Source organism: Sander lucioperca, chromosome 5 (assembly GCF_008315115.2).
Source record: "Sander lucioperca isolate FBNREF2018 chromosome 5, SLUC_FBN_1.2, whole genome shotgun sequence".
Taxonomy (NCBI): domain Eukaryota; kingdom Metazoa; phylum Chordata; class Actinopteri; order Perciformes; family Percidae; genus Sander; species Sander lucioperca.
This window is the reverse complement of record NC_050177.1, coordinates 10,382,496-10,405,384: the sequence shown is the minus strand read 5'-3', so window position 1 is coordinate 10,405,384 and position 22,889 is coordinate 10,382,496. Positions and strand designations below refer to the sequence as shown.

At 41.8% G+C, this 22,889-nt stretch overlaps 1 protein-coding gene across 1 annotated transcript; it reads right to left on the bottom strand.

Moving 5' to 3' along the window:
• Window positions 1-292: 292 nt before the first annotated feature.
• bmp16 (bone morphogenetic protein 16) lies at window positions 293-10,088 on the bottom strand. Its single transcript, XM_031296681.2, has 3 exons — window positions 9,577-10,088; window positions 3,931-4,298; window positions 293-2,914 (listed from the first exon to the last, which is right to left on the bottom strand). The coding sequence occupies exons 2-3, from the start codon at window positions 4,289-4,291 to the stop codon at window positions 1,839-1,841; spliced, it is 1,437 nt and encodes a 478-aa protein (XP_031152541.1). The 5' UTR covers window positions 4,292-4,298; window positions 9,577-10,088; the 3' UTR covers window positions 293-1,838.
• Between the last annotated feature and the right edge of the window lie 12,801 nt (window positions 10,089-22,889).

The window sequence follows — 22,889 nt, the reverse complement described above, 5'->3', positions numbered from 1 at the left end:
TTAACCATAGTCCTCAGAAATCCACCAGAGTTTAAAATTCAAACACAAAGAAAGCGGAAGGTGATGGACAACCGGCGGAATTTCCGACAGCACCTGAAAAATCCCGGAAATGAAACGTCGTTGATACAGACTATATACAGATTTGACCCCTGGCTTCCTTTTTTCTTCCTGAACCTGGCAAAAATTCCCACTGTATACTGAAGACAAATGTATATATAAACAGCTTTCTTCATGCACACAGGCCCCAGAAAAAGAAAATAGTTTATGCCAAAAGAAAGTCACGCGACAGTTGTGCTGTTTGCTTTGTTTATTAGAGGTATATTGTCAAACATTTTACAAGCTGTTGCTTAAATGTTTCCATTGAGGGAGAGAAATGCAACACTGAAAAACAATTACTAAGCTCAGCAGAGAACACTTTCAAAGCCCCTGTTTGAAAGGCACTAAAGTCCCAGTTTTAATGTCAGTCCTCCTTTTTTTCTTGACACATGCAGACACAACTAGCAAAGACACCTGTTGTTACACACTTCAAAAGCTACAATACACAAAGCTTTCAATTGACTTGTTAGTTGAGCTTTTAAAGGCAACACCACTTACATGTCTGCTTTCATGTGTAGGACATCAAAATGTGTGCAATGCTAAGGTGAGAAGTTGAAGTAACACAGACTGTTGATTCAATACACTGAACATTTGTATGGACGTAAAGCTACTATAACTTACTTCATGTGGACGGCAGGCTTTCAGTTTGCTCTGTTGAGTGCAGGTATCTTAAATATGTTTAAGATTAAATACACCATACTGCTGCTATTTAAATACATAACGTGTCTTTTAAGTTAGAATTTAAGTGGAATTATGTATAATCACAAGACAACCATCACTTTTCTTCACATCTGCAAAAGAAATGTAAAAAAAAGTCTCTTTTTAAATAATAGTGATAGTAGTACATTCAAACAATAGCATAATAGTTCCTCAGCATTATTGTTGTGGTTTTAAATAGCTTGTGATGTAGGGGTGCTTGTAAAGGGGACAGTCTGTCATTATATTAACGTTCATACTGTAAAATCAGATGCACCCTACTTCTTCGTTTAAATACTGCAGAAACAACACTGTCACAAAGTTTAGATGCCGTGCTAGTGCCATTGTCGTATTGCTTAATGCTGTTGATCATCAGGAAGTCCATCAGGGAGTTACAGGATTCTGCTCCAGAGCTGAAGTGTGTCCACGACTGCCTACTCTGAATGTTTACCCTTTCGGCTGCTAAATACATATGCATGTGCCTGTCAGACAGTTGTGTGTGTGTGTGTGTGTGTGTGTGTGTGTGTGTGTGTGTGTGTGTGTGTGTGTGTGTGAGATGAGTGGCAAACACTGGGATATAGAATAGACACCATCTGATGTTAAAGCGCTGTCTAGTCATTTGGTGGTGTAAACAGCTGCATCATCACTAAATGGGAAAAAGTGAAAAGTAATTCCTGGCAGTTTACCTGTGTTGACCATATTTCTGCTTCCACTGCCTTATTGTCTAACTATTTATCCTTTAGTGTGGCAGATTATGTCTGTTTCTCCCACTCTTTTTCTTTCTCTTTCTGTCTGACCGTATTTTCTTGCTCCTGATAATGAAGATTCAGCTGCTACATCCATTCCCTTATCTCCCTTCTCTCCACTCATCCTCCTTATGCTACACATTACATTTGTCTCTATCAGTCTCCATGTCTGTTTGCAGTTAGCTAGCTTCTACAGTCTCTTCTTCCCACCATCTGCCTTTTCATGCTTCCGTCTTTCTTCTATTCCCTCGATGCTCCTCCGTCCACGTCTGGCTTTCTCTGGGTGAGTTCTCCAGCCCACTACCGGCAGCCGCAGCCCTCCACCACCATGTCCTGGTAATTCTTCAGCACCACTCGGTCTTGAGGGTCCAGGTAGAGCAGGGCGATGGGGCTGAGGGAGGTGGGGACGCAGCAGGCCCGGGGCACTGCTCCATTCACAGAGTTTACCAGAGTTTGCACCATGGCGTGGCTAGAGGAGTTCATGTGGTCGGCCAGAGGAAAGCGACACTCTCCCAGGCAGAAGAAGGCATCGTAGCCGCTGGGTGCAATGATCCACTTGTGCCAGCCCACATCGTTGAAATCTACATATAGAGGATGACGGCGGCATCTGTTACGAGAAAGGCGTTTCAGTTTCGCAGCACGACCACCGTTTCTTTTCACCCTACCACTATCGCTCCAACTGACCCCTCTATTATCACCCCCCCAGCCCGGCACTCTATACCCCGTTTTTTTGGCCCTCTCAGAGGCTTGGTCTCTATTGCGGCCCTTGCTGCTGCTCCTGGCCCTCTCTTTTGTCCCTTTTCTTCCTCTCATTCTCTGGCCTCCACTGGGGGTCCTCCTGCCATGTTTGACTAAGGGCTCCCCACGCCCGTCATGACTATAAGTCACCAAGAGGGGTCTCTCCTGGGCCCAGCTTTGCTCGTCTTGACCCACAGACCTGCATACCCTCAGGTGTCCCTGCTTGTGTTTCTCTGCCTCCTTCTCACCTGCTGCAGAGAAGAAGCGCTGGTCAGGGAGCGAGGCGGTGCTGTTCTCAGGTCTGACCTCCAGGAGGAAGCCCAGACTGCCAGTCCCAGCAAGGGCCTTATGGAGAAGCTCTGCACTTAGGCTAAAGGCCTCCCAGAAACCACTTGCTTTATGACTGTGGAGGCCCGTGGTGAGTAACCTTGTTTCAAGCAGGGTGGGCTCAGGGTCCTTATGATGCTCAGTGAGGTAAAGGTTTAGTCTGTGGGCCCCAGGACCCAGGGAGGCTCTGTAACTGCGGAGGAGCCGAAGCTCAGCGGAGAGCACCCTCTCATCCTGAGGGATGGAGGAAACATTGAAGGAGATGTGCACCCTCTTACGATCCACTGCTATGGGATTGTCACCAAGGGACTCTAAGAGAAAGATGAAGAGAGACAAGGGGGTACGGTAGTTTAGTATGGTTTAAACTTACTTGGGTTTATATACAGTACACTCAACAAGACACAAACAGATGCTGGCTACAGTAGTCAGATTTGTCATTTGCCAGATCCTGAATCCGAATGATCTCAAAAGCAGGGAAATTACCAAACTAGGTACCAATATCAGCAAATAAGTTACAAGGGTAGAAAGCTAGCTCACGTTGACACTGTAAGTTCCAGCTTTTACCCTTTGCTATAGATATTGAGTAAATTGTACTTTTGTGAATTGTACATTAGATTTATTGTATCTGAATCTAGGCTGGATTATCAACAATAAATTGAATACATAATTACATTTTCTTGTCAAGTAGTCTTTAATTTGAGGCTGTCAACCAGTCCTACACAAGTATGTATTATGTGATTCAACATCTGCTGCAGGGACCCTGTGTCAAGTTTTAAGAGCTTTATCACGTTTATAGTTTATTAACTGGATGTAATGCGTATTCCTAATAAAGTTGTGTTTAATCAAATTAAACCATTGACTAACAAATAATAAGTATTATTCCAGAAGCAGTTGTACTGGAATTAGTTGGAACTGGTGACTGACACAGGGCGGTAGGTTGGGGATCAGCGGGGGCCCAACAGACAAATGTTTGCCCTGTGGCCCCCTAACAAGTTAATCCAGCCATGATCAGAATTGCAGTGCAGACGGCAGAGTCCAGAACACACTTCCCCTCAGTGTATCTAACTATGCTCTCACACATGTATGAAAGAAGACTTTAGGATTGTGACAACCCTTCTTATCTAAGAGTGCACAGATGGATCTTACTTAGTGTTTAGATTGTTAAATGGTGAGTCACAACAAACATCTGCTACTGTCATAAATCTTTGTGTGGTTAATAAGAGAATTCCACAGCTATACTGAACAACAAAGTTCAAACTTCGAACTTGAACTGTATTGCAATAAAATAGGTTGACAGCATGGCATCATGATGTGGCAGTGAGCTCACCAGTGTGGTGAAAGCTGCGTACGGTGTTAGCCTGCTGGATGTGCTGGCTGGGGAAGCTAAACGAAGGGTCCTCCACTAGATGGTACTGCTGCTGGTGGAAGCGGTAAAGATCCAGGAGGTACCCAGGCACTGGCACTTCCCACCGAGGGTTGGGTCGCGACTGCAGGCCCAGACGGCTCAGGAGGAGATTCTGGATGGTCTGAGCCAGACTGGGCTCCAGGAGGAGGGGACCAGCCGGTGGGGGCGACAAGGAGGAAGGCACCCTGCCATGGTCAATCTTGCTGGTGTCTCCACCCTGGCGACCAGACGAGGCTTGAGGTAGCAGCAGGACCATGAGGAGCAGGAGGTTAGCAGGGAACATGGTGGACCTGGAGGGAGATGATGGGAGGACAGGTGTGGTGAAGAAAAGAAAACAGGGAGTGCTGAATATAAGTTAAAAAAAAAAAGCAATCTAAACGTCATTTGACACATTTGTGAGGGCAGGTTGTGCAGCGTTTTTCGTTCTTTTTAAATTTAGGTGCTTTGGATTTTCAAGTTCAAGCACAATATGAAATTTGCAAAAGAGACGGCTCCTCCAAGATGCTCCAGGACTCTATATATCATGCTTATGTCTTTTCCTTCCTGGACACACTAGTTTCTCATTAGTCTTCAGCCTTCATGTGGCATATGTTCAAGAAATTTACTGTCCACATATCCATATGAAGTTGTTTGCTAGTTATTCCTGGGTGTAGAAACAGTGGCACTTTTTTTTTCTCTGTTAATTTATGGCGAGTCTCTTACCCACAAAGGCCATGTGTCTCTTAGGACACCCAAGCAGAAGCAATTTAACAGTCTCTATCTGTAATTTAATCATGGTGCGTGTTTGTGTGAAAGAGCTCACAGTGCTGTAAATGAAAGACGTCTAGCATTTATCAAAGGTTGTTGATGCTAGCGACATGCAAAGGAGTTGTAGAGGCGGCCACAATGACAGATGACTAGATTTTCTTTCTTCTCCCTTCCTTTTCAAATCACTAGAGAATATTAAAGCATTCAGTAGCTTTCTATCATGTTGTCTGCATAAGTGAAGAAGACAAAAACCTTTTCATTTAAAGGCCTAATGCAATTGACCCTTAAATTAAGGGTATATGTACAGCATATAAACAAACCTTCACCAAATCCTCAGAAAACATCAGATATCAGGGTTGAATACTGCATTTTGATTTATGGTGCTGGGAATACCCTTTTGTTTACATTTGGATCAACTATGTTGAAAAGTGTTACATTGCAGCACTCATTGACACTGGACTTCAGCAGGCCATGAGGATAAATGTTCTTCTAGAAGAATATTGCATCTTAACCTTGACATTAATGTATATTGTCGAAGGGAAAAAGGGGAGCTTTGTCTGTATAAAGAGTTAATGGAAAGTCACAATTTCGAATGATTTGAACTAAGAGCTGAGCACTGATGCTCCCTTTGGAGTTTGTGTATATGCAATATGATGATGTTCGATTTCAAATAAAAATATCATTAAAACAAACTATGTTCAAAAACTAGTATTAAATCCTAACTTAAATTCCCCCAATGTGTGCAAATGTGTCTGCTACATAATTGCATCTACTGTAGCACCTGTGCAATGCAATGCCTTGTTTCACGGCCAAAATCTGCAGAAAAAGATAAAAATGAAAACTAAGGAGCAACAAGAGATGTACGATCTGGTTTCATTAGTGTTTCGTGCAGAACAACAGATTACAGAACAAATGATGATAATGGCCTGTTATTGAAAAAAGATAAAATACAGTTTAGCTGTGTATGCAGTAATAATGCCATGCTGCCAGCAATCCATCCCTACTCAAGTAATCACTGTGTTTTTAATGAAGATATGCTCAGATATGCAATGTTTCTGGTTTGCACCCTCTATGGGTTCTAAGTATCTTTTGAGCTTTCCCCATCTGTAGTGCTGTGTTATGAATGTGTGTGAATGAATATGAATAAGTTCAAATTACTGAACCAGAATTCTGACCAAAATCCCAGAGATGTCACAACAGTGCTCCTTTAGCTAAACTTGACTGTGTTGAGTGACTAAAGCCTCTTTCAGCTGAGTGACTATGACTATTCTCAGTGCGGGAACAGGACCACAGACAAGGGGTCACGCAATTACCACTGTGACCTAGCTAACGCCCTGCACCTCTGTAGTACAGGTGTTAATAATAACTGAGCCACTAATTAGAAACCAGCAAGTCAACGGCCCTTTTGACCTGAAGAGGTCGGGGTGAGGTGTAAAAAGGCCAGAGCAAAGGAGACAAAGACTACAAATTAATTTAAGTATGACATAATAGAGTAAAATAGAAGTTAATCTTGTACCCATTGTTGTCCTGGTTGCCTGGACAAGTATAAATGATCCTTTTTCAAAAGAAAGTGCACCTGTCTATCACTTACTCTAAGAACTCTAAGTTTGTAGTTATCTCTTTCCTTGTCAGAGCTCTCACATATATCTCTCCTCTATCTCCTTATCTCATCTCTCTAAGGGACAGAGAATTGATTAAGGCCTCTACAGCGAGAAGTGTTTATGGCTCAACAAACACATAATGACACTGTAATGGCTGCTAATCTTACCACACTGTCAGAAAAAGGGTTAAAAGGAGGTCACAGGTGTGAAGGTGTGTATATTTGTATGCATTGTGTGTTGTTCACGTGGTGTGCGGTCCAAAGGACAGGCCTGGGAAAATAAGCCACCTCCAAGCGTGAGATTGTTGCAGGCTATCCATTAAACTCTTGCGGCCCCACCCAGGGCTGTTTTACCTGAGGCAACGAAGCAGAGGACAATTACAGATTAGACACTCTGCTGGACAACCTCTCCCATATACTGTGGAGGCTTGTAAAGCAGATTAAGGACAACAAAAGTAGCTCTCTCCTGTACTTTTCTCACCTAGAAAACCACCCAGGTAACTCTGAGGTTCAAAGGTTCAGTCGTCACACAACAGGGTGTGGTATTGCCTGCGCGAGGCAGAGAAACACGGACGAAAAGGGAGAAAAAGGTTTGTGAGCGGAGGCCAGCTTGCCCTACATCACTTTGACATACACACTGCCTCTCTGTTCTCCCTGGGTGTCTGTGTTATGACTGGTTCTATCTAAGTGCAAAGAGGATCCAGGCCGAATTTAGCATCTTTATGTGTCATGTGCATCCTGATGTCGACTCATTCCAGTAAGCTGGAAAAACTGACATTTTAATGATTACACCCCCCCCAGTTCCTGCCTTTATATCTGACTATCCCTGCCTTACTGTATGTTTTTTTTTCTTTCTCTCTCAAGCAGGAACGTGGACTATCAAATGGTCTTGGGGGACGACAGAGGAGAGCTGTATGATAAATGGGTCCATGATAAGGTGAGATGAAGGGTTGGGACCTCAGCAGCAGCGTTTGTGCATCTTCTCCCTGTGTGCATGCATGCAGCTCAGCCTATTAGACATATTACATGTGACCTGACCTCCCGAGCAGACAGCGGCGTGACCCTGGCGCGCGGCAGACAAGTGTCGTCGCCGGCCTGCCCCGTGTCTTTCTGAACTCGCTGATTAAATCCTCTGACCTCCGACGTCCGTTTCTAGCTTCTGCTTTTGTCATGTTTCTATCTCACTGCCTCTCTTTTTATCTGTTTATTTCAAACCCTGTTCCCTTTCCTCTTCCTCCTTCCTCTTTGCATTCCTTAAACTTTGTCCTTTTGCTTTGTGCTCTATGCTGTTATACGATATGTAACTGCTTTTCTCTTGTCTGTTTCCCCCTTCCTCTTTCTTGATTCATCCATCAATTTCCTTTTCCTGACTTTCTCTTGTTCTTTCTTGTTAACAATATCTGTTTTTGTACTTCTCTGCATCACCTTCCCATTCCCTCCCGCTCTCCCTTTCCTCCTCTCCCATTAATGTTGCTCTTTTCTTCTAGGCCATAAATGAATGGTGTTTTTGCGGAAGAGTGCGGCGGACTGTTGCCGGGCCAGAGGGCCGGAGTGTCACCGCAGCCGGCTGATTTATCCACCGCCGCTGTCTTCATGTTACGCCTGGTCCCTCAACTTTCTCTTCCTGTTGTTCTTCCCGTGTTTCTTTTCCCAAATTCCTACTCTCATTCTCCCTGATCCCCCACCTTCCAGCTCTCATTTTTCTATGCTGCAGTCTCATTCTTTCAGAACATGATACTTGCAGCGTGCATGCCACAGGGTTAATTTTCTCTCTCTGAGCTTACTTTAATACTAAAAAATATGTCATGTCAGACAGCCTCATGAGCCCAAATGTGATGTAGAGAGTACATATGCACACCTGAGAACACTTCTGAGGATACATCTGTATTCACTGCTGCTCTTTTTCCACTTGCAACTCTGCCATATAAACTGAGCATGCACGCCATAGTCTATATAATTAACTGTGAGGTTATGACTGCACAATACTCCTCATGCTTAACAAGTCATTAATGCATGACTTTGAGCTGTGGAGTTAATGTATAATGGGGTGTGTGTGTGTGTGTGTGTGTGTGTGTGGGTGGTGGTGGTGGTGGTGGAGGTGTGTGTGGGGTGTCCCAAAACAGTTGCTATAGTAAAGTCGTAGTTCAGCTCTCTGAGGCGTAACAGATGAAATCATTAGAACAGTATTCTATGTAGGCTGCTGTGTGGTTTTATTGGACTCTATTAGAACGGCTCTCTAATTCATACCAGCTGGACCCATTAGCTGGCTAATGACCCAAATGTCAAACACACACATGTGTCCATGCTAAGAACAGTACAGGGTTTAAACACATGCTAACTGCCAGGCAGAGTGAGCACTAACACGTACGCAGAAACACATGCCAAGATGTAGAACTGTGGAGGAGCTGGGTTGTAAATATGTGAGAGTGGTTGAAAATAGATTTAGACAAACACACACACAGACACACATACACTGGATTAGACCTGGTGCTTCCCTGCTTCTACAACATAACTGACTAATCAGGTATCACATCTACACACACTCACTTTGTTATGGCTTTAGTCTCATTTGTGTAAGCTTGAGCAGAGCATCAACAGGTTGCCATGTATTTATATCTTTATGTATCTTTCATCCTCATGCTCCTCTTTTTCCTCTTCCTTTTGTCCCGGCCTGGGATGTACAGAGGTCTCAGTGTCACATGTGCACTGTGGTTAACAGAAGGCCCCGCTGAGGCACAACACTGCACAAGCATCAATGGAAACACTGACATATCTAACCCGTGACTGCTGAAAGCTCAGAGACCGCTCTCGACGTTTGTCTGACAGCTAAGCCGATGTGAAATACAGAACAAAAACACACCTCTGCTTTTCACATTAAAGCTGCTGAGCGTTAACACTGAGGGCCAATTCATACTGTGTATGTTGCAGCGCTGGCGAGTTACGTTATGCTCTTTGAACTCATAATGGGTGCATTATTCTTGGACAAGTTGCTCACCGGACAAGATTTTGATTGAGCAACACGGTGTGCCAGCGGTGTATGCATGTGCATGAGTGTGTGTGTGTGTGTGTGTGTGTGTGTGTTGTTCCCCAGAGTGACTAATGGTTTCAGCAGCATAGTTCCTGTGGCCTGTGGCTTGACAGACAGACAGTTATGTATGTGTGTGTGTGTGTGTGTGTGTGTGTGTGTGTGTGTGTGTGTGTGAAAGAGATGTAGTACTCACGTCCAGGTGTGGTGGGATGTATGCAGAGTCCATGGTTTATCCTTGAGCTCCAGTGTTACGATCCCTCGGCTCTCGCTCCCGCTCCTTTGGACAGAATGGGCAAAGTGGACTATTTACCTCTTCTCTTTTTTTACCTCTCTCAAGGTAACCTGTGTCTGTCTCTTCTATGTCTCCTATATACATGGGCTGTAGGTAATGCTGCTCTCTCCATGTTTTTCTCCCCTCTCTGCTCCCTCACTCAGCTTCTCATCCTGTTGTCAGTGTCAGATAAGCAAACTCTTAAAAACATCCACCGGCTTCCCCTCTGCCTGCCTGACCTCTGCAAGTAGGCAACTCCCTTTCTCTGTTGCCTGCACTGGATGTTTAAAACACACTAGTGTCGCCACAGTGCATGTGGAAGCTGCAGGAGGAAAAATAGTTATGTCTGTCTGTCTGCACTGTATCACCGGGAACAACTCTCTCTAGTTCCTAGACCTCCTTACTATGTCTCTCTCCCTTCCTCTCCACTCTGTTCCTCCCTTTTGTATCTCCTCCCCTTTTCCTCTCTCTCTCTCTCTTTCTCCCTCTCCCTCTCCCACACACACACACACACACACACACACACACGCACAGCCCAGCTGGTAAACTCAGTTTAACTCTAATTGACTTGCCTGGCCACTAAGATCCTCCCAAATAGTGATGTCACTAAGACCGGCCCCAGTACATTTACAGGCTGTTATCTCTCTCTCTCTCTCTCTCTCTCTCTCCTTCTGTCACACATACACACATATGCAAACAAGCAAATAAACATAAGTAGAAACATTCTCACGTACACACACAATTGTGCTAAAACCAAACCAAACACACTCAAACAGACAAGGATGGACTCAAACACACATGCACACATACTGTACATACGACCTGTTCCAGATAACCCTGAGGTCAGCACACAGAAGCAGACTGATTATTTTCCACAATTTCTCCTTTAACAAACTCACCTGCTGCTTTTCGTTGGCACCATTTTACGTTTCGGCCAACATGCTCGCAGGCTATCGCTCCGACATTATAAATACGAGGCCCCATGGCACTGAATGAGAGCACACAGAGTCAGTTACAAGAGAAAGGTATGAATGGATGACTCATAACAGCTGTCATGAAGTCACCACAGTTGAGTTTTGTGATTGGATGGAAGTAAACGTTGAGGTTTAAAAAAAAAAAAAAGAAAAAAAGCTGTACTTCTCCACTACGGGTTGAAGCAAGGTGCATCCGTCCTTCCAGCGCAGAGTGGGTGGCGAGGGTAAATTTGTATTCATGGGGTGGGCCCATGAGAAAACGTCTCTTTAGGATGCATCGTCTCACATATTAGATCTCATCTGGAGAATCACTTGCCCACGTCCCTCTGCTCCTCCTCCCTGTCCCCTCCACTTGCTCTTCCCGTCCACTGTCGTACAAACACACACAAAAAACTAATCCACAGACCTCATTCATCCCTGAGGCTGAGTAATTGTCCCAACGCAGAGCAACTTCACTCACACACACACACACACACACACACACACACACACACACACACACACACACACACACACACACACACACACACACAGACACACACACACACACACACACAGAGTACATTTTCACAGCTGAATCCAAACTGAACTGAAACAGCTAATCTATACAGACTTTCACAATCACATCAATATACAGTATCATCTGGCTGGGAGGTGTAGTGATAACTGAGAGTGACCTTCAGCAAACATCCACCATGAGTCTTCCAGTAAAGCACTGAAATCCAAACATAGCCCAGCACCAACTTTACTTTTCAGTGTATTAGCTCTCAGACTATACTGTTCATTGTCACTTGTTAAAATTGTGGTAAAAGCAGAAATAGTTCTGCATTTTGTTCTACATTTTGTGAAATCTGCTTTTGCTTTCTTACCGAGTTAGATGTTAGTGAAGATCAATACCACTCTCACGTCTGTGCTGTAAGTATAGAGCGGGAGCTAGGAGAAGATCAGCTTAGCTTAGCATAAAAAACGAGAAGCAGTGGGAAAGAGCTAGGACAGCACCCTGTTGTTCGCCAAGAAGAATTTATAGCATATAATTCCCCCTAAAACCACAAAGAGTTTTCCTCACAATGTTACTTGAACTATTTCTTTTAGTGAACTGGGAGTTAGAAACCTACAAATGTAAAATGTTGCATTATTGTTGGTCACTCTGTTGCCATTAAAACGATTACACATCCTGTCTATTTTCATTACTGACAAATAACGTCAGGGACAAAGACCAGGTCTTGCTCTAATCTAGTTCCCATTGCCTACCTACAGTATATAGGTGTATCTGACCCTCTTCCCCTTTTTTCTTTTTTTTTCTTCCTTCCATCCATCCAGTTCTCAACCAAAGCCCCTTTTCTTTTTCCTCTTGTCCTTCTCTGTCATTACAGGAACCACAAGGTGGGGACGATGTAGCCACAAAGCCCCCACCCTGAGTCTCACTCTCCGGGATTCTTATCTTCAATCCCTATTTGACCCTTTATCCATCCCCTTGTGCTCAACTCCATTTAACCCCACTTCCATTACACTATCTGTCCTTCCAATTAACTAAGTTGCTCACCAAAATGATGTGGTCTTTGTCAGTTAACTGACCATTTTCCAAAAGCATACCCTTAAGCTTGTAGATTGATTTCCTAACTTCAAGACACCTATTGTTTTTAGTTGATTTCAGTATGCAGCGAAAATCAAATTGCAGACTCAAATCTTGCTGGATACATAAATAATCTATCACAGTTACTATTAAGTAGCTATCTTGTTTTTTTTTGTTAAATGTTTTTTGAAACTATTCTTTGCTGAAATTTGAGAGTTAAAAAAACATGCATGAGTTACAGTCTTTTGTCCATGAGATCAAACACAGAAGACAAACATGGACACCCTGAAGCATTATGTGAATTTATTCTTGAAGATGTAAGAGCTTCTCACAAACCCTTGAACACACCACCAGGGAGGGTTTTACAGTAAGCATGGTCCCTGTTTGCAACTAAAGTACCATGATACCATAAAACAATAAAAGCAATGTAATGCTTATGGTGATGGATTGCATAACTCAAGCAAGTTTAGTCCCTTCAAGTGGTTTTCATACTGCATGAGCTGAAACCAACAGCTGCGTGGAGGGTAATAAAATATGTCATATATAACATATAGTCAGCAGAAATGTTAAATATATACATGTATTTTAGAAAACCTCTTAAACCTCAGTAACCCACAGGTGGGCCAGTCATTACAAGCTCATGTTGAGCAGCCAAACTTTAAACTTAAGTTTCCAAAGATATCAAATATGTCATGTTAAATTTAGGGGAAACATGTAAGAGTTATGCGGATACAGAATATCGCCATTTGATGGGTTTGAATATTTCATTTATTATAACAATCATATAGCTGGAACAATCTGATAAAGAATATATATATATATATATATATATATATATATGCTACGATACTTTGAGAAAGTGGGGTAGCCTATGAGATGATTTTTTTCCAACCTTCAAGCCATACTTAAAGGGACAAAAAAGGACTAACATGCTAAATTCAACAATATGGGTCTTTAAAAGTATGAGATGTATGAGTATTTCTTCCATACAAATGGATAATGGCCTATATGCATACAGGGTTCAGACACCATAGCTGAGCCACAGCTCTGGCTTCTCCAAATGAGCAGTAATTCCAGCCTCCAGGTTTCCCATCCTCTGGAAAAGCCGTCGGCTGCCTGTCCCGCTGACTTCCGACGGGGGTGGAGAGAGACTTTTAAAGTAATACATCACCGCCCTCTTAACAAGCCATCTATCCATCCTGCATCCCAGTGTTCCCACCTCCATACCGCTCCATCCCTCAATGGACACAGAGAGCTAGGCCTCATCAGGAGAGGAAGAGGAGGAGGGGGGGTGTTTGGACTTATTCCCTCTCCGACAGTGGGAAGGAGAGTGGTAAATCTGGATAGAAAGGTGACTTGGCCTCAGAAAGAGCAGTAACAGCTCTAAACACACACGCCCGCATAAGTGTGTTCGTGTGTGAAGTAAATTCTTCTAAGGTGATAATATGGGAATTTATGAGGTTCTTTATCCCTTCAATAAAAGCCCCAACAATCCACATTATCTGTGCAAAGCACTCAATGAAACTTAGTGTTGATTGTTGCCCAAAGGTAAGCAAGTGTTGAAATAATGTCCAGTATTTCGACTGTCACAATTATCTGCATGTACAAGATGTGCATCTACACTTATATACTGTATTTTCATGGTCAAGTCATCTGTCTGCAATAGTGATGTAATTGCTGTTGTAACTTTATGCAGTAAGGGTGATATTAAAACGTTTCCGTTTTTATTTTACTAGGTCATTGAACAGAAAAAAGATTCAGCAACAGAAGTCAGAACAGGCAACTAAGTCCAAAGGGGCATAAGCAGGCAGGCATGATAACATTATCACTTTAGCTGGAATGAGTTTTATGGCTAAAGGGAAGGTGTGTATACTGAGGAGCTGATGAGGGAATTGGGATCAGGGGGGGCAGGTAATGAACTCAGTGGGGACTGCTGGACAGAGGGGGAATGTCAGGCTCTGAAATGACAGGAGATGCTTAACAATGAACAGAGGAAGATGAAAAAGGTTGGTTTGTTGCCATGACAGCAATGATTTGTGACCGTTACTAGTAAGGACTAAATTTAGTCAGATAACAGATGGCAATAATGCCATGTTACTGCCAGAAGTTTTTTACAGAAATGATCATATTTGATATACAGTACAAAAAGTTCTCACATTTTTCAGGAAAACATGTTTGATTTTTTTCCTCTTGATTCAACTTGTTAGTCAATATATTTTCCATCAATGGGTTAAATCACACTATGTGTAATATGAAAGGGGTTGAACACGCAAGGAATTATCACCCGACTCTGCAGTTCACCATCAGCTCTACAGCGTGTTTTAATGTATTTGAGCTAATTGTTTGGGTTTTCTGGCCCACAACTTCACTCTTACCACTCTGAGGCATTTTTCTGCAGCAGGCAACCGTTTTCAGGAAAACTGTTCTAAAACCCAACTTCGCACTACGTACCCAAACGGCAGACAAAGTTAGTAACTAGCTAATGATAGAAGTGGAACATTTGGCAGCTAAAGAGACAGATATTTCCCTCAGGAGTTAAATGTAAGTGATATCAAATGCACAGACCCAGAATTAACGGGGACCAGAGACTGCTATACAAAAAAATAGTTTATTAGCATCACATTATCTGGACGAGTATGTATAGACACTACATGAACCATCAAAAACTCAACATATAAAACAAAACCTGGATGGGGTTAAACTGCACTAAAAGAGGGACAAGTGTAGAGTGAAGCTCCAACACAATAATTTGTCACAAAATATGGAGGCAATTTATAGATAAACCCAACATGGCACACCAGCCACTTTAAAACAGTTTTACACACTCAAAATTGCCTATTCAGTGTCACAAACCGCACGACCATGACAAAAGGAAATGCACACAAAGCCAATTAATAAATGTATTAAGTATAAATCATAAAGCAAAAATAAACTTAAATTAACAGTGGGATGTGTAATTAATGAGTTCAGTAAAGGTGCTTACACACCAACCAGACGGCCGACCGTCGGCAGAAAAGGCAGTCGGACTGATCAGTCCGGTCCCCGAGGTCCAAAAAAAAATGCCTCAAAACACACTGAGGCGACGCTGACTTGAGCGTATGCTCTGCGCGATGCGAAACGTAATACGTCTCCATAGCAGCAGGCGGCGCTTCTCTGTATTGTTTCCATTAACAGTCTGATTGTTTCCCAGAAAATGAAAACTGGCAGCTGATTGGACGAACGCGTCACGTGGGTCTTTTTTCTCCGGAAATTCACAGCCAGACTGTCATGGTGGCTTGTTTCTGAAAACATTTTAAGAGAGAAATAGGCCGTACTGTTGCTGAATCTGTCTTCATTTCAGATCGACAAAGGTTAGTTTAAAAGATTTGTCAGATTTTGAGAGGCTCATCCACTTGCCATTTCCGGGTGAGTCCCGACTGCCCTGTCTCCGACTGAGCATGTCGGGTCGGCCAAAATAAAGGCCGGTGGCTCCTCCTCCGGACGACGGCACAGAACACACCGAACAGACTCGAGTCACCGACCTCGCCAGACTGTCCGATGGCCGATAATCGGCTTGGTGTGTCAGCTCTCTAAGATGAGTGGGTGCATGAATGAAATAATGTATGTGTAGTGTTGTATGGTGCAGCAAAACAAACCAAACAGCAACCAAGGCCAAGATGCTGGTGTGTCAGCGAGAAGAGACCACAACTGAATCCAAGAGGCCTTTTAAAAGTTCACTAGCCCACAGAGCACAGGTGTTGCCAGTTAACTAACGAGCCCAGGATCTGCCACTCTACTAACGACCCTCTGCCACGCCCACCTGCAGTACCTGGAAGAAAAGCAGCCACATGAATAAAGTAACAGGCAGACATGGCGGAGAGGGTCATCACAGCACACTAGGGTAGCCTAAGCCACACATGCAGAATGCCTCCTCTACTAGTCGCCGCCCCCGCAACACAGCAGAAACCCCACAAAAAGGAAAACAAAACTGCCATCCAAAAGTACACTAAAAATCTTAAACTGGGAAAAACAGTGGTTGGCTCATTCAGCAGTGTCTTTGTTTAGAACTTAGAAAGAAAAAAAAAACATGTTAATATGCTTTACAAAACATTTGCAAAAAATATGCAATAAAATAAATATACCTTTCGAAGCTAGAAGAGTCCCTTTTTCCCTATCCGGAGACATACAGGTGACTGGAATCTACATGTATTAAAAAACAATGTTAATATCATAAAAGATACTGAAAAACCTACTTTAAACGTCTACATTCAGCATGAGCATGTCTTATTTATTGGCTGATGTGCCTAAGCAATCACTCCAATTGTTTGTCCCTCACCAAACATAACATGGGAAATCTAACAAAGAACATGTTTTAAAGGTCCTATGACATGCTGCTTTTTGGATGCTTTTAATATAGGCCTTAGTGGTCCCCTAATACTGTTTATGAAGTCTATTTCCTGAAATTCAGCCTTGGTGCAGAGTTAGAGCCACTAGAGTCAGTCCCACAATGAGCTTTCCTTAGTATGTGCAATTTCTGTGTCTGTAGCTTTAAATGCTATTGAAGAGGAGGTGGGGGGGGGGGCAGGTGGAGGGTGGGGTTGTGGCCTTGACCAACTGCCACTTTGCTTGTTTTCAAGCCATGATGTCTCTCTCTTTCTCATGGGTGGGCCAAATTCTCTGGGCGGACAAAGCAGAGAAAGGGGAGGTAACCTTCCTCCTTATGACCTCATAAGGAGCAGATTCCAGAACGGCCCATCTGAGCTTTCATTTTCTCAAAGGCAGAGCAGGATACCCAGAGCTCGGTTTACACCTATCACCATTTCTAGCCACTGGGGGACCATAGGCAGGCTGGGGGAACTCACATTAATGTTAAAAAACACCTCATAAAGTGAAATGTTCATGCCATGGGACCTTTAACATTTAAGAACAAAGCTTTAATGCAGTTTAAAACATACTTCTTGATAAAACAGTTTAATGTTAACTAAACTCATGCTTTTAGCCACATTTTATATTAAGAAAAGGGCTTACCAATTCAAACACCAAACAAAGGTTGGCCTCAGCTGCTCTTTCAGGTGTGTCTCAGTGCAGGAAGAAAGGCTCAGGTAAGCTCTCCACCGCCTTTTATAGACTCTGCCCCTTGTCTGAGTCATTCCTGTTTCCTTCCCTCCCACATAAAGAAAAAGAAAACAAAGCTAAAAGGAGAGTGAATGTTACATATGACAGGTGGCAAAATCATCCATAACTTATCAAACCATTCAATCTTTTGAAGTGTGAATGCGACAAAAAGAAAAAGAAATGTGATGCAGCTGCTATTTTCATAAAGGCATATAAAAGAAATCTGATATATTTTGCCTCTTCAAGTTGTTTGGTCAGTCCACAACCCCAAATAATAAAAATGTGTAAATCTGCTTTTGTTTAAATGAATGAGGCCATTTTATCAGGACAGTTAAACACATTTAGCACTGCAGCTGGAAACTGTTGTAAAGTCACATCTTTCTCTAAGTAATCAACCCCAGCTATTCAATCACTTCATGTAAACATGTGTGAAAGGGAAAATCACTTTACTTTGAACCACAGAACCATTTCAAATGAATTAATCTGATTATTTACTGTACAACTGAGTGTCGTGAGCATGTAAAGGTTCCATTGTGTTGCAGATGAGATGGGAAACAACAAATGCTTAGCAATGAGTGCCGTCACTGTATTCAAATTATAATTGGTGAAGTGATGCCGTAACATCAACATACTGTGAAGTGTTGTTTTGGAACTTATGGAAACAATGGAGCTTAATGACAGACAGAGTTGTCTGCAGTCTTTTTCCGAAATCAAATTTTCCTGAGAAGAGCACGTCACGGAGCAGAGTGAGTCATGAGAGAAAAGCTTCACGGCCCCCAAAATAAGCAAAGATTGATGTTCAAACACTTAACGTGATCGATGCCTCCCCAGGCAACAGTCTGAATGACAAACATGAGGAGCTGGACAGTCATTTCTGCAACGACTTTACATTTACCTTCATTGTGTGGATGTAATGAAGTTACATTGTGCTTTTTCTAGATGCCTTTAATGTGCAACTATGAAACTTTGTAGAGTTCACAGAAACAAATGAGGTAAATATATATTGAGTTTGGATTCCTTTTGTGTAAAGTAAATGCCTTTTTCATCATAAATGTATGAGTCAATTTTAAAATACACTTAACTTTGTCAAACTGAGCTTCAAACAGCTCACAACAATAACCAAATGAGAAGAGTGGAAACAACTAAAAGGTTAACATGTTTTTAATGTTTTGATGATTTATTTTCTATGAGCTGACATTTCAGATTCAGATTCACTGATTTAAGACCACGGGACGGAGTACAAACAGCATTTACATTACGATAATTACAAAACAAAAGCACCCAGCAGGAATGACGCGCAACATGAACAAAGGTAAAAACCTTCTTCAGTTAAGGCACCTAATTTACTTCTCGTGAAGGAACTTGTTTCAGTGAAACATTTGCACTCTGCAAAGGAAAACGCCACATAATATATTGAATGACGTTAAGTGTTCACATAATACAGCAGCGTGAGCTATTTAAATTAGCTGGATACATGGTTAAACGTAATTTGCTCTTACCAGTGTATTGCCGTGTGTATTTTGTCCATAGCAACCCCCACCAATCGTGCCCAAAACGTCCCAGTAAACTGGCAAGTAGAATCATTAAAAGTGTTCATTTGTCATTTAATCTGCATTAAATGCAACTGAGTTACCTCTATTAAAGTACACAATGAAGCTGCCAGAACGCTTCTTCAGAACTGCTTGCCAAATGGTCTAATACGTATAGCTTCAGAAACCCCCTCCAACCACACCTTTCCGCTGTACAAGAATGTAGGGAAAAAGGTGTCTCCTACTGAAGGTCCGAAATCCAACTTGGATATCTCCATAAATGCTGATGATACTGGATGTAATGTTAAGCAGAGATGCAACTTGTATAATTGCCATAGAAACCCCAAAACACTTTAACATTTATTTTTTTAAGTTGTGTCTCATGATGTAATTGTTATGGAGAACATTTTTTCAGGAATTAGTTTTCCAGGCACTGGATGCTTCATAATACCACTGTTGTTGAATTCTAACCATATTCAACTGTGCATACATATTATATATCTGCTTGCTGTTAGTACTGTGTATAACAAAACCAGATTAATTCTACTGTATCCATACTGTACATTTCATAGATGCATTCATTGCATTTTTTGCACCATCTATGCTAAACTGCATTTCAGCAGGCTAATAGATGTGGAGACTTGCTATTATACCATATCCACTCAGTGGAGGCAATAATTATGTTGCAAACAAACAAATTAAAGATGAATAAAAATGTCTTCTATAAAATAAAGCTCTACCGGGCTCAACAACACAAGGTTTTGCAGTGACTGGACACCAAACAGACAACAGGTAACTACACTGTTTTATTAGAGTTTATAGTATCAGAACACAGCAACATGATCAGAAAAGCGTTTTGATTGCTGGTTAAATGCTTCCAGTAAGTGGGCCTTAGAGGGGAATGACACTGCAAAAAACAGAAGAATGATTTGTGAGTGTTGCGTGCTGGGAAGGACAAATGGACGGAATGAGAGAAGCAGACAAAGGAGAGCGAGACATAGATGAGATTTCATTAGATGTACACATAAAGGAGTCCACACCACTGAAATGCCCACACATCCTGCATGAATGTACACACAGACGGAGACACACGCACTGACAGACTATACACAGACACAGTCACACAAACAGGGTCTAATGTTTTTCATTCACCGGCGAAGAATTCCTACATGAGTTTTTGCAGCGATAAGATTTAATTCCTACGTGCTGAGGTCCCTGTTTCTGCAGGGAGAGACATGGAGAATAAATGTGTGTGTGTGTGTATGCGACTGTGTGTTTCTAATGCCATCACCTCATGCCCCCTCTGCTGCACACTGAGTCACTCAAACCGATCCCTCTCACCTCCTTCCATTTCAATATAAAGCCCATTCTTATCAAACTGCGAAAAGGGAAATTTTTGACTTAAAACTATAGTATATATAGGGAAGAGTTTATGAATATTTAATATGGTATAACATTATAACATCATATCTACAGCAAATCAAAAATATGAAAGCAGACGCAAAGTCAATATGCATACGGTGAATGTGAATAAAAACAGCAATAAAAACCAAAGGGAAACAGAAAGTTTCATGGTCACACTCCTCCTCCACAGCACATTTCAGTCATATCATGTTTGCAGATGCTAAAGACAAGGTCGTTGTGTGTGTGTGTGTGTGTGTGTGTGTGTGTCTGTGTGTGAGAGAGAGAGAGAGAGAGAGAGAGAGAGAGAGAGAGAGCATCTTATAAACTGCTATGCATTCATTATCTTGCTCAAGGACACTGAAACAGCAATGGACTTGTCTTTCATTCAAACACCCATCTACACACTCCCTGAACTACTACTACTGTTGTTCCTGCACAAATTCATTCAGTAATTCAGTTCTCAGAGGATCTCACACACACGCACACACACACACGCACGCACGCACGCACGCACGCACCCACGCAGGCATGCACACACACACACACACACACACACACACACACCTACCTTTCTTTATTGGTGCAGACTGTACAAAGGTAACCTTGTGGGTTCATTGAAAGTGTGCTATGTCTTTTGAATTCAGTTAAAAAAAAAGCTGCATACAAGAACTCAACTGTATGTTGTCTCATGACAAGTCCTTGTCATGTATAAAAATGTTGTGCAGCAGTGAATGTTTACAGTTCCTACAGTTAGAGCAGCACTGTGATTTAGGAAAACATCAAATTAGGGTGTAACATTTACAATTTCAGAGCTGTATTTTTATACATGCTCCTGTGCAGTCTAAACCACATGCATCAGCTGTGCTGGTTTGTAGTGTATTATTTGCTAACAGTTATATTATTTCCAGCAGTCAAAACACAATCTTGTAGGTCATGTACCAAATAACGCAAATAGCCAAAATAATAACGTTTTTGTTCAGTTTTGAAAGAAACTTTTACAGGCCTCTATTGTAGGAGATTGACCATTTATAAAATTACGCTCTGACTCCAAACCACAAATGTTCCTAAGTAGACACAAATGTTTTGATTCCAGTCTGATGATCATTGGTCAAAATTTTCCAGGTCAAGTCAATTTTATTTATATAGCCCAAAATCACAAATTTACCTCAAGGGGCTTTACAAGCTGTAGCATATAACACCCTCTCTCCTTAGACCCTCGATTCGGATAAGGAAAAAAAAGTGAGGAAAGACATGGAAAACGTTAAAATATTGATCATAACATAAGAAAAATTATATAAATGCCTTAATAACTCAAATATAATCCAGAATATGACCACTCATGACACACACGACTATTGAAAGCTATCTAAAAGAATGAAAAATTATAAGTACTGTATCAATAAATGAAAACCTTGAATCTCAACTGAGATTCCAAGCAAATGTTGTGCTGTGATATACGGTTTGAAAGATTTAGTTAACATTAAATGTTTCATGAAAAAACACAAATAAAAAAATACAACACACCGAATTCAACTTAGATCAATAATCCTCCTCCGTAAACTCAAAGTGACGAAATGGTGCTACATTATACTCTAGTGCACACATTGCTATTTACACTCTCATGTGAATAAATTGAGGAGCTGTTAAAAAGACGTTCCAGCTCCTGTACCAGTTGATTCACTATTAATATAGTCAGTGTATATTTTAGAGAGCAGCTGCCAGCAAACACAGGTGCCAGACTTGGTCTATACTGGCACACACTCCACTGTGAGGGTCATATATAGTTTAACACAGAATAGCCTTGATTAGCAAACAGCAAAGTGGATAATGTGTCATAGAGACAAAAGCCAAACAGCTACTTTTTCTTTTTTATATGAAGGGAAATAAGCTATTCTCTCTCTCTCTCTCTCTCTCTCTCTCTGATTGTCAAAGCTGAAAAAGAATATCCTCTGAATCTCTGTGATGTTGGAGGAGTTCAGCGATGAAGATGACATCACAATTACATAACTTGATATCAGACAGAATTGTTAACTTGTCACACTCCGGTGTGACTCAGTGGAGTGGGCAGAATCAAAAGTTTGGACCCAGGCAATTACATAACTGTCCTGAACATGACAAAAAAAGTGTAATTTACATCTTTATTATTTCTATTTCCTGTGTGCATTAGTCTCAAATTGTTTTGCTGTTTAGACTTGTGCCATCGTATTATCAGCTTGTCAGTCATCTGTAAAGCACTTTGAATTGCACTTATCTGTCTGTATAACTGTATGTAAAGTTTATGATGATTGATTTGATTCAAGATCAGTTTGGAATACCAGTGGGTCAGCTGTTTGTTTTTAATTTCTCTCTACCTTTCTATTTAGCTGCCTCTAGGATTTTTTTAACCGACAAGCACACATAAGGAGAGGATGTTTGCGTATGTGTCTTGCAGTCTGTTTACAACTTTGTGCACATTTCTACAAGTATGCACTTCCATGTTCTTTGTCAAGGAAAGCAGATACAGTGCACATACAGAACATGTGTCTGTCTGCGTGCTTGCATGCTGGTACAAAATTGCAGTACATATATTACAGGTTTGTATATGCATACGTGTGTGTGGTCAGTAATAACAGGATGCTGACCCTCAATGTTGACACAAACCTGCGCAAGAGATTGGCTATT